A 16,319-nucleotide genomic window follows, 5' to 3' on the forward strand; every position below is an offset into this window, starting at 1 on the left:
GAGAAACAGGGATGATTTGTTTTTCTTCTGGCTGTCCGTATACAAAGATCTGCAACTCACAACACTGCATGCTTCCCCTTGGGCCCCAGGGAATGTGAGCTGTCCTTCCCAATACCCAACAAATCACTGTCATCGAGCGGCGGCGGCCTTTCCTTTCAATCTACAGGCTTTCCAGGAGTTATAAATCAGTTGACTTTCTAGCTCGATGAGATGGCATATGCCCTAGTTTGAGGAACAGATGGAGGCTTGGGGGAAAATTGTTTCTGCAGGCTTGCTACAAGCAGCTCTCTTCCATAAAAGTGAACCATTCACACTAATTTCTGACATAAATTATGTTGGCAGCAGGGAGCACTAGCCCATTCAGCAGAAAACCTTTCACCCACCCTCAGAGGTCACCCAGTCCATCCAAATCCAGGTTATTTCTGATACACAGCTGTGTACATGGAAGGTGGAGCAATTTACATCAAGTACAAGATGGGATTGTTTATGGAAAACAACAACCTCCCTCCCCCTAAGCACAGCACTATACAAAAACCAGAATCCCCAAACACAGTCCTGCACAAAAAAATGCCAAAGCTTTATTTTTCAGGATTTCTGGAATGACTCTGGCTATTAATTAATCATAGAAATTAATAATGAAAATGTGGTATCTCTTTTCCTACAAAAATGAGGTGAGTTGTCATTTGTCTTGTGAAATTTGCCTGACAAATTCTACTAAATCCTGTTATCACTCAAGCTTTTGCATTTCTAAAAAGAAACAGAAGCCTGCAACAACATTTTTGTGAGAACATTCATCCTTCTTCATGTAAAGCCAATTATTCAACTCAAATAAATTTGCCTACATGATTTCAGAAATCAATATCGGCTTTATTCTTTAGGGCAACAAGAACATTTTCTTTTTAATTCTTAAAAAACTGAAACATTTATGAAACTGAAGACACCAAAGATACACTAATGGAGTTTTCATAATCCAAGAATACCAATGTTGCTGAATATGAAAAAGAATTAGGGAAAATCAGAAGAAACACAAATGGGTGAAACCTGAATGGGACTGTCACTCAACAAAGACTGGGAGGTGGATAAGCCACATTACTGGTCCTTAGAAGATCAAATGAAGTATTTTAATTTTTGTGCACACCATTACCTGACTTATATATTCAAGTCAGACATTTGTTTTCAGTCATTTAGAAAGAGAAATGGGCTTGTCTATGTCATTTTGAAAGTGAGAGAAGAAGAAGAAATAACCATTGGGAAGGATTGGTGCAAAATCTAGGGAATGTTCTCAGGAGACAAGTTCATCACTCCTATAACTACTAGCATAATTCTGAACCACAAATACCATGGACTCAAGTCAGACTTCCTGCTCCTGGTCTTCCTGCTTCTTTTCCTTGGCCTCTAGAAAATTCCTATGTAAAATTTGCTGTGGAAAGTACCTCAATAAATATAACAATTATAGAACAAAACTTCTTGGACCTTCCATAATTAAAACAAATGACATTATTGTTCTTCAGACCAGGAAAATGACTCCTAAAGCATTAAAGGCAGAAATTTGCATTAGCGGCTAGAAAAGTAAAGCTTGCAAGTACTCAGGCCCTATGTGCTTGAGTTTCAGTCACAGAACACAGGCACATACTTAGTGTCAGAACATGTTCTGGTAGCAGGAAAGAATGAATGTGCAGCTGCGACCAGGGCCAGACTTTGCCTTGGAAGTACTCAGCCCATCCTTCTCACTGACCTTCTTAACAATTCTACCTCAGTTCTAAATCTGGACCCCAATTTCATCTTCTCACTTATGCTAACTTCATGTACCTTAGGTTTTTATATTTTTTAATAAGATAACATAAATGGAGTTTTAAATAAAATGGGGTATACATATATAATTGACTTATTTTGATAAACACTGATTAAAAAGTATTACAAAAGAGTATTTATACTAACTTGATTAATATTAAGATATTAATATTTTTCATAGAGAAACAGTCTCATGAGCAAAATTTTAATCAATAGGCAGGATTATAATTAACACACGCACCTTGAGGAATACTATGCCAGTGAGTCACCGAAGAGGTGCATAGAGGCTATCAAGGTCCATTCTAACATACAGTTACTTATGTCTGGTCTACTGAATATAAGTGACTTCCCAAAACTATTTATATGTCATATAAAGGGTGGAGGAGCAGGGATGCAAAGGCCATTGTTAGCTTGCCTCTCTGGACAAGGACTGCCTAGAGACTGTCACATAGGAGGCTTTAAGGTACTAACATAACAGTGGGGACTCTGAGGCAAAATACAAATCCATGTTAGTGTCTCTCCTTTTGTGATAGCTTGAGATATTTATGACTTGGCTGCGGTATATAATAATTTTCCCAGAAGGCTAAACAGGTTGTCTATTTCTTAGTCAGAGCCATATAATCTATGGATATCCTTAAGTTGATATTTTGGAAATTTAGTAGAGAACAAAACTTTTTAGTGCATAGCACGCATTGTCACATAGCCAACTTTCATGGAGTGACAGAGGTAAACTGAATTTATATCTACTTTATCAAAATGTCTCTATAGTGAAAGAATTTGAAGACACTTCAGAGTATCTGTAGCTCTTTTCATCTTTAAAATGAGTGGTTTACAGTATAACAGAGTAGATTTTTTAAAAAGCTAATGTGCTTAGAATATTTTTCCTAATTCTTTCTTCTAAGGTCTCCACTGAAGTGACTGTTTTAAACAAAATGCTACAATATTAAATAAAACAATACTTCAGAATTTGAAGTTTATAATAAAACAATGATTTTCATAGAACCCATTATGATTAATATTTCTTTTGGCCACCGAGTGTACAAGAAATGAGTTTTATTTCAAGTTTATTCAGGTTCCCTCCAACTGACATTGGATTTCAGTGTGCTTTAGAGAAGCTCTCAGAAAGTGAATCCTGTAATCAGAAGAATGATGAGAAAAGGAAGTGAGAAAGGAAAGGAAGGGGAGAAAAAAGAAGAAGTGACAGAGAAGAGAAAGTTGAAGAAAGAAAAAAATAAACAGTAGGGAGACACAGCAGATTTCATACTGGTTGACTGGAAGATGGAGGATGTCGTGAGGCAGAATCATGGGGGCAACTCCCAGAAAGCTATGTAAACTCCCATAATTCCTTCCACAACTCAAGCTCTAATATCTGGGTCTGAACCCCTCTCCCACAGAGGCTGCCATCTCTATGTATACTAGTCTTTGCCCCTTACTAAAACGGCATAGGTGGAGGGGATGTGTACGTACTTTTTTCCATGACAGTTCTGTCTCCAGAATGTCCACATGGAACTTTAGGTAGAGCCCCACCTATCCCATACCAATAACTGTCCTTGTGATTCATATTATATTAGTAAAGGAAATGAAGGAATGGAAATTACAACGAGAAAACTCAAATACAGGTTTTAAATTGCTATCGTCCATGCTGGTATCTGAATCATACCTTACATAGACCACCTGGCTCCTTTCCATTTCTGTGCTCATAATGTTTATATTGAAGATATCAGCCACAACATAAGATCCTTATTTCCTGACTATTAACAGTATCACAGGAAATGTAGAGAACTTATCACCGTGTTTCTTCATGGTTCCAATAACTGGTAATCAAAGTTCCTTAGAGATGCTTAAAAATGTGTATTCACAAATTTAAAAGAATTTCAGGGCTGATAAACTTCATAGTCTAGAGCAGATCTAGTTATCTCTCAGAGATAACAAACTGGCAATGGGCAAGAATATATAAACTTCTGTTATATGTATTTTATAAAGTTTCTCTCATGTTTATCAGGAAATTTATTTTCTGTAAGAACCACACAAATATAGCCTGCATTTTCATTTTCAATAATAATTCTATGTAATAGCCATCATCTTTCTGAGAAAGAGATCCAGCGTTTATGCCTCATGGCCACAATCTTAATCTAGAGTTCTCCAGCTGAATGTGGTAGCCATGTGGTGGTGTAAATCAAAATTAATTAAAATGTAATAAAATTAAAAATTCAGTTTCTTAGTCTCAGTAGACACATTTCAGAACTTAATGGTCACATATGGCCAGTTGTACCACAGCAGAGTGCAAATGTGCAATGTTCCCACAGTTGCAGAAAGTTGTGCTGCGCGATGTGCTGATCTTTAGAGAATCTGTAAGGAATTGACTGCAGTGGCTCACCAGAGGCTTCAGCCTGCCATATTGCTTTGGCATGTGGAACAAATGAGCTTTTCCACATGGACTGCACTATTCCATCAAGTCAAAGTGAGGGCCGGGAAGTAGAATTTGCCTGGTTCTGGTCTCCAGCCTCTAACTGCATTACATAACATATGAGGTGACTCCACAGCTGCTTTTGCCTTTTGCAGGCTGGTTCAGCTAATCCTGAGCAAGGAGAAGGGCATCTGATGACTTGGGTGGACATCCCTGTACCTTGACAGAGTGGATCTGCCAGCCTAAAGGAGGGGGCAGCCTTCAGCACAGCTTATCGGCAGTGAGTACTAAGTATTTCAAGCTACAGAGTCTTTGGGATTTTTATTACCTAATTGTACACACTCGTTCTGGGCACTTGGAAATACCCTTGGATCCTCTATCTCAAAAAGTGTTGAGAAAGGCCTATCACTTCCTGGAGGAATTCTGTCCCTGGACAGTCTATGGTGAGAAAGGTACCATGGTTGAAGAAAAGGCATTTGCTACATGGAGACCTGTTTTCTGTCCATACACAGATAAATACAGTGCAAGATCTGGGGTTTTCGTATTTCTCCCCTTAATGTCAAAGCCATGTCTTTAGGGATGATACGCTAAATAACTCGCCAACTCCTTCCTACTTAGCTCCAGGTTGTGCCCGCAGTAAATGCATCAAGGGATAAATATGAACACACTGAGAGTGTCCATAAGCTTATGTCAATAATATCAGTCTTATTTTCATGTTACAGTCATGCTGGAATCCAGCAATAAAGTCCTGAAAGACAGACACCCACAGGTTCTGGGAAGAGACCTCTCCCCAGACTTATGTGGTTATATATCCAGTGCTGGTAATATTTCTTCTTTATCATTGCGTTTCAGCTTACTCAATCAGTCCTATAATCAATAGTAGTACCAGCAAATTAATTCCCAGAAAGAATGGCTGCACTTGCCCCTGTGGAATGTTGGATTTACAAATATGAAGTGAAAATATTCACCTCCTTATTAATTATTTCTTAATAATTTATTTTCAAGGTAAATAGCCTTGCAAGGTAACTCTAACTTCTTGATGCCTTTAAAGTTATATTATTAGATGAGATCAAAATAAATCCATATTATAAATTTTCATAAATATAATTTATGTATAGGCTGAAATTATTTAAAACATCCTAACCCATCTACCTATAAGCTATTAGAAAATCTTAACCCAGCATTAGTTACACTTTGTAGAAACTCCTCTGTTTCCTAATATTAACCAGATCATAGATAATCAAACACAAAATCCATGTGGGGAATCATATATAATTGAGCCCAAACCCACTGTAAACGTTTGGAGTGCTTACTCATGCTAAGACTAGCATATTCAAAGCAGGTATACATGCTAGACATTTTCTTCACAACCCATACACCTTCACAAAGCAGATTCCATTCTAATAGTGACGAATCAAAGGAGAATGTAAAGCTTCTTACCTCCTTCACTGAACATGTACAGCAAAGCTTAACAGTAAAGACACCACCATGTTTTGTTTTGTTTTGTCATTGGTAATACATCTAAGCTCAGATGACTGTTCAAAATCTAGAAATGCTAATGGTAGAGATAGGATTTTAAAGACACACTAGATAAAATACACACAGTTCTCTGTCTTCCTGTGTGGGAGGGGGTAAAGGTTTGTTTGATGCACCTTCCCCAAGCTATTTACCTGATTAATTCCATATTTCAACAATTTTGGGTTTTCACGATAATCGAACAGTTCCTAATTATAGACAGTTCCCCCCTCCAGACAAAGACACTGACTTCTTTATTCCAAGTGTCAGCTTCTTCACTTAATCTGTGATGTTTGGGCCAGACCTTTCGTTTTCCCTAACCTGACGTGGACTCCTGCAATGGCTTTGCTGTCTTTAGGCCGAGAGGCCCTTTCAGCTGATAAATATCACCAAAAGCAGAGTTGTTCATAACAAAAATAATTAAATAGCAGAAGCAGTCAGAGATAACATCCATTCCTCAAATTAAATGGTAAAAGCCTTCTCCCGATAGAGACTGGCTTGTTTTCACAAGTCACATCAGCAAGTCTTGGAAAGGAGGCATGGCCACATTAAGATGGAGTCATTAGGCAATACATTTATTTTGAAGCCAATTAACCTTTTGTCGCCAAAGTGTCCGTGCTGTAATGGCTTGGGTGGCCGAGGTCAGCCTCTAACAGGCAAGGATGACAGCCCTGTCCCGGCCGATGGCAGCGCGGCGCCGGGACAACGGAGCCGCCGCCTTGTGTATTCCACTCTGCTTTCACAGAGAGCACACAGCCCTGACCTATCCATTTAGGTAATTAAAGCTTCCATTTGGAAGTGTCCTGCAGGAAGGTGAAATCTGGGGGAGATAAATGGCTGTTGCTCCCTGCATCCAGCCGCCAGGTCCATCATTTGATGGACTGCTGGAAACAGGCCGGGCTGCCAGGCTCTCATAAAAATAGAGATGAATTGGGCTGCAGACAATTCTCTAAGGCAAAGCAACTCTGTCATTTTCTTCTTTGAGGGCTATAATTTAATTGTTAGTCAAGGTGGACGGCTGACACAGGGGGCCTTAAGAGCTCTCCCACCACCATCAGTTTGCTGAGAAATTACTCCAGTTTATTTACTTAGCAGTCAAGTTTGTTTGGCATTAGGGTGTCACTCCTGCAAGCGCAGCTGGCTGTCACAGCTGTGCCCAGACTTACCTTCCAGGCAATTTTGTTTCCTTTCGAGTCGTGCTCAAGGGCGATTGGGAAGTCTCCTCGCTCATAAAATTTTCGGAAAGCGGTAGGCTTGGTTGGCCTTTCTTTAAATGCCCCTGCAGCTGGAGGGCCCCGCACCTTGAAGGAAAAAAAAAATGCCCTTTAACTCTTAGAAACAGGCTTAACATAAAATAAATCCTTTGCAGAAGATATGCTTGAAATAGTCTAAACTGCTTAACCAGGGACAACAGAAATCTCAGGTTAACATAAACATATTCAGGGGCTAGAGTGTTTGAAGCTGCTTTAGAAGACTATAAAAGCTTACTTTAATGTCTTTGTGTGAGGAAGAGAAACCATATATTTACGGAACATTCAATAGATTTCAAAGTGTTAAAAATGTTAATAATTTTTATTTTATAATTTCTTTCATTCTTTCTTTCTCATTCTTTCTTTTCTTTTCTTTTCTTTTTTCCTCTTTCGAGACAGTGTTTTCCTGTGTATCCTTAGCTGGACTCACTTTGTAGACCATGCTGTCCTAGAACTCACAGCGATCTGCCTTCCTCTACCCCCTGAGTGCTGGGATTAAAGGTGTGCACCACTATGTATGGCTTATTTTATAGTTTCTAATAATTATAAATTTTTATAACTTATAAATTATAAATCAAGTCTGATGTATGTTGTCAAAGGATGATGAAATAATGAATTTTAAATATTTTTTTTAAATTTTTCTTTATTAATATATATGTAATATGTGTGTCTATTTAAAATGATGGCCCATGTTATTATAAATATTAACAACAAAACTACAGAGTCTAATATAAGGTGAATGGTAAAATAGGCAGGTTATACAGAAGAAAGGAGACCTATTATGTACGCACATAGGATGCATTTGGTCATCTGAGTTCACCAGGAAACAATCTTAAATTATGTGAGACATTCTCTCTCCCCAAACTGCATTCTTCATTAAAAGAAATGTTTTCTGCAGAATTATTTAGGCTGAGTGCTATGTGTTAGGTCCTTACTATCTACATCTGAACTAATCCACCAAGCTTTAAAACTGGATGATAAATAACCTATCATGAACTGCAGTCTACTGAGTTATTATAGCACAGACAAGCAGAACGCGTTCAACCTTCTTACTAATTATGAAAAGGTAACTACCAGTCATTTCAAATATTAGTTTAACATGAACAAATCGGCAAATAATTTAGCTTAATTTGATTTGCTATATTAATTTATAATTATTTTGTTAAAACTTGAATTTTAATAAATATATCAACATATGCAACAATGTCATAAAGTACATACAAACAAAACATAGGATGAATATATTGTCTCTAGTGTATATACAAAAGGTAGTGTTTGGAATATTAACAGGAACATAACAGAATGCCGAAACGAAGCTGGCAACTGCAAACTGGCCCTTGTTAGAGTTCAGGATGCAGGGTTTCAGAGCCCTGAGTCCTGGCACGCACTGCCACGAGTGACTGATGTGGGAACCACCTGAGAAAACCAACCTTTCTTCTCTAAGTTTTCAAATTTGTGCTTATTCAGAATTATTCACCACCACTTTCAGACAAATTTACTCACATGAAAAACGACCATGTGCATTCGACAGCTACGCTGCACAGATTTCTGAGTCATGAGCTGGACACAGAGGAGACTGTGTTCTATCTCGCTGTTACCATGGCACTGCATAGCCGGGATCCCGAGCTGAGACGCTGGACTTTTGCTCCTCATCACATGCTAAATTTTGTGTCATAATTTGGTGAATTGATTGAGGACTAACTTTTTTTTCTTTTCTTTTCTTTTCTTTTTTTTCCTTTTTAATTTATCTACTTTTCATTAGTTTAAATCCGGGAAGCATCACATGGATTCTGTGTCCAATGGCCTTCGCAGGAAGGTTGCTTCGAAATTTGGCACAAACCATGCATGCCACTGTTTCCATGGGCCTGAGATTTTTTGCCCCAGATTTCTCTGGTTTTGTTTGGTTTGCCTCCAGGGGTCACTGAATTGTTTTTCTGCTTTACACTCATAAGCACACCTCTTGCCTAAGAAGAACTCAGTTTCATCTCGGACATAAACATCTTCAGTTGTAAGAAGAGCCATGTGCGCTCTTTGGTTCCGGAAATCTCGCTTGCAGCCAGCAACCATGGCCTCGCACCACAGCCTTCCAGGCATGTTTGCTGCTCAGAAGTCCTGTTCCCAGCAGGCCTCCATGGGCGCCAAGATGGTAGAAAGGGCGTTCTTTCTTTTTTAGCCAAGAAATTACTTTAAAAAAGATCATTGTGTACCAATGGCACCATTTTGACACCAGCAGAAAAGTGATAGAATAAAATCTAAAAACAGAAAACTTGGCCAAAGTAAGGTGTTGTGAAAGCACAAACAAATATTTACTGAATATGATAGATCTGTGATGCACGTGAATTTTATGAGTGTATGGATGTACATACTGTGTTTTGTTTTTGTTTTTTTTTTTTAGAGTCTTTAGATGACTGGGCAGCATACTCCCTTATTTACTTTTTTACTTTTTCTTGAGATAACTGTAGATCCCTATGCAATTGAAGGAAATATTCCATGAACTCCATGCATTCTTTATCCAGTTTCCCTGTGGTGATATGTTGAAAAGTTATGAGACCATATCACAATTAGGCTACTGTCACTGAGATAGACGATCACAGGCTCCCTGTTTCCCTTAGATAGCCACACCCTTCTGAATCAATGCCAGTCCCAATTCTTTACCCCTCGGCAGCAATTGTCTCCTCATCATTTCAAGAATTTGGCTATTCCAAGAATCATATGGTATATAACCCCTTGGGATTCACTCTACCCTTATAATTTCTAGAGATTCACATACATTGTGTTTTTCAAGATAGTTCAATACTTTCTAATACTAGAACATATTCTGTGCCATGGATGTACTCCAGTATGTTAAACATTCACAATTAAATATGTCTTTTCTGGGGGCTAGCATAACAAAGCTGTACAGTTTTATAAGTGGTCAGTATCAAGCAGAGAGTCTCCCGTCTCCCTACCTCTCTCCCCTCTTTGTTTCTCCTAAGGTTTTTAAGTCATGGATAAATGACAATTTTTGCCAAATGTGAAAATTTTTTACATCAATTAATATGCTTATGTGATTTTTCTTTTGTCATCTTTGATAATGGAGGTGTGAAAATTGGGAAATATAAATTTTATTTTCTTAAGTTACACAGATATTCAAATCATCTTTCCTATCGTATGGTAGTTCATATTTTTGAGGGATTTTCTTATTTCATTTAGACTGTCAAAATGATCTGTTAGCATGTTTCTCATGTCTGCAGGATATGTAATGACATCCATTATTCATTTCTGATACTTGGCAATTCATGTCTCTTCCTTCGTCAGTCTTGCTTAGATGTTTACTGTCTATGGAGACTTATTCTTTCCTCAATATTTGCTCTATAGTTTGTGTTTTCACTTTCATTTGTATTTATTTCCTTTCTTTAAAAAAAAAACTTGACTTGCAATTATCTTTCTACTTTTTTTTAATGGATGCTTAAATGATTGGAGATTTTTCCTCTTTTTCAAGTATGCATGTACTACTGTCATGCACTCTAGTCGATAGCCCATCTAGGCTGTTAGGCAGCGTATCATTTTCACATAGTCCAGTAGTTTTGAAAAATCTCCCGGATTTCTGTGGATTATCTGGGTGTATTTGGATTACTATAGGCATTTTGGTTTGCTGAGGTTTGCTTTATGGTCCAGAACATGGGTTAATATGGCAAACATTCTGTAGCCATTCGCAGAGCATACGCATTCTACTGCTACTGTTTAGGGAGTTCTGGATAGTTTGCTTAGGCCCTGTCCAAGCAAGATTTCTGTAGCTGTAATAAACATTATGACGGAAGTCAAGTTGGGCACAAAAGGTTTATTCCTGACATCACCAAGGGAAGTGAGGGTGGGAATTAAAGGCAGGAACCTTGCAGGCAGGAACTGAAGTAGAAGGCATAGAGGAATGCTGCTTACTGGATTATTTCCATGTCTTGCTCAGCCTGCTTCTATATAACCCAGGACTACTTGCCCAGGGGTAACACTCCCACAGTGGGCTGAACCTTGCCATGCCAATTAAGAAAAGGCCCTATAATTTTGCATACAGACAAGTTTATGAAGGCAATCCTTCCATTGAGATCCCTTCTCCCCAGACACGTGTAGGTTTGCATCAAGATAACAAAACAACCAGTTTGGTCCTATTTTCTTATAAAGTTGTCTTTCTCTGTACTTATGTTATTAGTTGCTGAGAGAGGAACACCTCCAACTAAAATTGTGGATTTGCCTAATTCTCCACATATCTATAAATGTTTATTTCACATATTCGGCAATACTCTATTTTGGTAGGTACAGCCACACTAAAAATTTTATGACTTATTGGTAAAATGACCATTTTTATTATGGATTGTTCCTAGACTGACTTCTGTTTCATCATGCAACAATCTTCTCTGTCTCTGCTAATTGTTCTTTGAAATTTACCTTACTTAATATTATTACAGCCCTTCCATATTTTTTTCTTTTTCTTATCAATGTTTTGGGATACTAAAGCTATTAGAACATAGATTTGTAAGCACCAAAATTAGGAGAAAGACAGGTGCTCTGGAAAAAGTACATTATATATTAGAGCACAGCTTCTCTAAAAGAAGTTAAAGTTCTCTTTTAATTGGCATTTATTTCATGTTTCCATTATCTACTTCCTTAAACTTTCGACATGATTTTTGTTATATTTGAAAATATTTTTAGGTAACATAACATTGGGTGATGTTATACAATTCACTTTATCAGTTTATGCCATTTACTTGGTATATTTAGATCACTTACATTCAATGTACTTCTATGTTAAGAATTAAGTCTTTTTAATTTGTTTTGTTTTCCCTTTGTTCTTTTAAAAATTCTATATTTTTCCTTCCTGTGAATTATTTGAGTGTATTTATTTACATTTTGATGTATCAATTTTTGACTGTGTATCACTCTAAAGCTTTTTGTATTCATTGTTCTGAGGATTACATTATACGTGAATAACATAACTTAATTTTTAGTATTGTTACCGGTTCTTATGAGAAGTAGAAATCTTACATCTCTACATGTTCCTTTACTGGCTATTCATAATATAATCAGAGACTTTTATAATTTCTTCTTCAACTGCCAAACATAATTGTCAAATGTCAAGAAGAGTAGTTGGAGACAACTCTCTTAGAAGAAAAGTCTGCACCCAGGCTCTCAGGTATGGCTTATTTTGCTCCAGACAACCTTCACTTTCTCTCAGTCTTAGTATTTAAACTACATCATACCCTCCCTCTGAGATATCCCTAAGTTCTTTCTTTAGTGCTTCCTTTCTGATGTGAGAACTCTCTTAGACATTCTTTCAGGATGGAAATGCTAAGAACACATTCTCTTATTTTCAGTCATCTGAGAATGACCTGGTTTCTTCATTCAGAAACAATATATCAGCTGGTTATAGCATCTGCAGCTCACAGCTCCTTCTTTTAGACCTTGAAAGATAAGCACTGCTTCCACGCTGCCTCTGTGGCTGCTGGAGACAAGCTTGCTGTTCAAAATGCCTGGCTGTTTTCTAAGTGCCTGCTGATCCTCCTTTGTCTTGAGTGTTCAGAACTTTACGATATACCTTCGTATACATTTTCTGTTAAAATTTTTCCAACTCTATGAATCTGTAGATTGTTGCTCACTTGCTAAATCTGGGGGGTTTCAGACCTGGCTTTCAGACCTGGCTTCTTTTTCTTTCTTCTTGGGTTTAGATGCCTTTCAGACCCAGCTTCTTTTTCTTCCTTCTTTTATATTCTGAAGACATCAGACTTTACAGTTTTATCATTTTTCAAGTTTTCTAACACTGTTGCTCAGGTTGGATGATTCTACTCTGCTACTGAACCCAAAGGTTTTTTTTTTTTTTTGTTTATTAATGACATTTACCATTTCTTTTCATCCTAAAACTTTCACTTGATTCTTTATTTTCTGGGGCTTTTTATTTTTCTACTCTTTTCATCTCATCAAAGCATTTTTAGAAATGGGTGGGGAATATCAATTTCTTTTTCAGCACACATCTAACTTTTCTGTTGGTTTAATGCTGGTATTTGTTGATTATATATTTTCATTCTCCTTGAGGTCTTGCTGAGTTTGGGTGTGATATGAGCTTTTAGAAATTCTATATTATGAAATTTTAAGAAGCTTTTCCTCATCTATTTCTTTTCCCTGTTTGCACCCCAACCTCCAGGACACTAGTACTGGAGTGAGCAGAGACAGATTCATGAAACTTGTAAGAAATTTATAAGAATTCAAAAATGTAGAAGAACTCAGGATGTCCCTCTCCGGAAGTTCCACTGATATAATCTGTTAACTGTTGCCAGGGGATGCAGCTTTTGGGAGTTGTCATCCATGTGGGGGTGGGCTTGTCTTTGATGCAGCTCCCTTTGAGTCCCCCCATATGTAGCTCTACTGAACTCACTGATTTACTAAACTAGACATAGGTACAATTGTTTCTTTGTTCTGCTGTCAGAGCCCTATCTGTAGCAAACAGATGTTTGCATACATGAAATGACATAGCGGCTAGACAAGTACTCTACTATGGGGCTATAACACCAACATGGAGAGAGTTCACTTTAAACCTTCTTTTTAAATATCTCTGCAGGGATGTGGAATAGAGTTCAGTATTTACAAACTGGGATAGAAGTATTCATCTGTGCTTGGATTAAAGGAAAGAATTTATCATTGATGCTAAGAAAGAGAGTGGGTTTCAGCACCCATGAAGTACCATGATAGCTTCTTGATTTGGGAGTGTGAGTGGTCCTCCATTCCCAGCACCATATATTGTGGGCTGGCCTCACTCTCAGTGGACAGTAGTATGATGTCTGCCTCTCCACTGGGTGTCCTCTGATGACACTCCAGTAGAAAAGAGGGCAAGTATCTCATTCCTATTAAGTGGGATACAAGTTGAGTACAGGCTCACTGCCATATCACTGCTGAAATTAGAGGTCTGGGGTAATCTCACTACCTCGACTGAACTGAAATGCGTGTCTCCTCTTAAAACCTTGGCTATAACCAAGGTTATAACTTGCTAACTATTATTTTTTAAGTTTTTCTGTTTCTGGAAGTCAACTGTTTATACAGTAAGCCTATCTTCATTTATGTGGCTTAAAATTTATTTGCAATAATCCTTCTCTCTTTGCTTTATATTTCTTTTTAAAACCATTTCCTTTTCGTCTCTTCTTCTATACATACTGTATCTTTTTTTATTCTGAACTCAAATCTAACTGTCCAAGTATTTGAAGAAATGAACACATTTCTCTCTAAGGAAGCCTAGAAGGCTTTTTATAAATTGATATAGACAACTTAGCTCTTTCTTCCCATAAATTTCCATGTACTCCCTACAGGAGTGCCTCTATGACTGAAGATCCATGGAAATTCTATGTTTGAAGAGGATTTTATAAAGTAACCTATGTTAAAATGCAATCACTCAACAATAGGGGATTTTTTTTTCTCTTGAGTATGTTATCTTCTCTTTATTTTACTGTTGTTCATTTTAGCTTTTAAAAACATTTTTAAGTTTTTATCTCTGCTATGAATCTATTTCACAATAACTCTTTTTATCTCAAAATTGCAGTTTGTAAAAACAAAGAGGATATTATTAATTAGATCTCCTAGTTTAGTAGTTGAACCTTCTCACTATTACCTTAGATAATACTTTTTTTGTTTCAAACAGAATCTGTGTGTGTTTGTGCTCTATTGCATCTTCTATAACCTACATGCATCACATCCCAAGTAATTCTTTAAGCCTATGCATTCCAGGTGAGATACAGTAGCTCTAGGAGGAGAATGCAGGTATCATTATCGGAGATCACACAGAAGATGAACACTTGACTAAACAACTTCCAAAACACATAAAAATACTGCTAAGGATTCCTAGGTAAGTTCATATTTGCGGAAGAGGAAATGTTGTAAATTTTATTTCATGTCTTAAGATTTTTACTCTGATTTATTATAAATAATATAAAGCAAACAAGGACCCATAAATCAAACTAGCTTTGTGGGAAAATGCAATTAAGATTGCCTGAATGGTGGGGACAATCCGTAAACCAATTAGGAAGAGTGGATGTCACAGCAGAATGCTTTTAATAAAAGCTAATGCACTTGGGAAGCAAGATATTGAATGCAGTTTGAAATGACTTCAGATGACAGAGTACTTTATATGCCTGCATTTATTGAATGTTCTGTAATGGATTTAGGACTTAGATCACTGTGTCTGTCATAGGGCCACAAAAGTAATAATAATAAGTAGGAAGGAATTTAAGGCTCTCTCCAACTCTCCGTCATAAAATTTAAAATTTTCCTTTTTATTATTTTTATTCTGAAGCATAAACCAGAGCTATAAAAAGAAAGGACTTTTATTCCAAATGGAAAGTTGACAGTGGGTAATTCAAATTAGTCCATTTAGCTAACTCACTAAAGCACCAAGACCAGTAGATGGCAAAGATCATAATTCCCAGTTGCATAAGCTGCAGCCTAGAATTGTTATACATTACAGCATAGTTGTCATACAGTGGGGGGACATCTCTGCAGTGCTTTTGAGTTCCTGCTGGAGTGTGACCCAGTCTGCAACGTGTGCAGCCAGCATCCTGAATTCTGATTCAGAACTGCTGCAATTCAGTGGCTGCCCAGTTTGTTCCCTGTGATTGTTTTTGTTCACCAAATATCAGGCAGCAAGTCCTCGTGTTTAAAGACATGCCCTCAGTTACTGTGCTAGATGCAGATTTAGGCAAAATACAAAGAATCACTGAACAAGTGTGAGGTTTGTGGGATTACGTGGGATTTGAGGATAATGGTTGACTGAGACCTAGAGGCAGAACTAAGGCTTAGGTTTCAATAGAAAGGTTGCAAATAATCTTACTTGTGTAAGTCGTGTAAATAACAGATTTCAGAATAGTTGGAGGAAAATTTGCTAATCAGTTATAATTCTAGTATCAGTTAGTAATTTGAAACTTCCCCTTCTAAAGTTTTCAGAAACATACATACTGTAATGTCATACCTTTACGCTTTCAGTGACCTTTCTACTTTGTGCGAGTTTCTTTTCTGTGCAATGTGCAATGTTTTTGGTATTGATAGTAAAATTTCAGTTTCAATGCCTAAGCAAATTCTACCAACTATTAGCAATTCTATTTTGACCATTGTAACCTACTGTTAAGTACTTCTGGCATATGTTTTCTCTATTTTCTATTATTCTCTTAGGATAAGTGCCTCTATGTGAAATAGGAAGTTTATGTACTTTATGATTACTGAAATAATTATCCACTGATTAAACAGGAGAGTGGATCACTCTATTGCTCAACTGACATACTGTGATTAACAAATGAAGTGGTGCAGGTTTTCATTTTAGTGTAAGTTCAAATACACATACCTGCAGATGT

The 16,319-nt window shown here is 37.3% G+C and overlaps 1 protein-coding gene and 1 pseudogene across 1 annotated transcript in view; both read right to left on the minus strand.

Moving 5' to 3' along the window:
- Pacrg (parkin coregulated) overlaps positions 1 to 16,319 on the minus strand; it is a 439,800-nt gene that overhangs the window by 368,601 nt on the left and 54,880 nt on the right. The window contains exon 2 of the mRNA XM_060373539.1: positions 6,880 to 7,014. Within this exon, the coding sequence (XP_060229522.1) occupies positions 6,880 to 7,014 (135 nt within the window). The remainder of the gene's footprint in view (positions 1 to 6,879; positions 7,015 to 16,319) is intronic.
- Positions 8,470 to 9,177, minus strand: LOC110557765 (large ribosomal subunit protein eL33-like; annotated as a pseudogene).

This window comes from Meriones unguiculatus, chromosome 20, assembly GCF_030254825.1.
Source record: "Meriones unguiculatus strain TT.TT164.6M chromosome 20, Bangor_MerUng_6.1, whole genome shotgun sequence".
NCBI lineage: Eukaryota > Metazoa > Chordata > Mammalia > Rodentia > Muridae > Meriones > Meriones unguiculatus.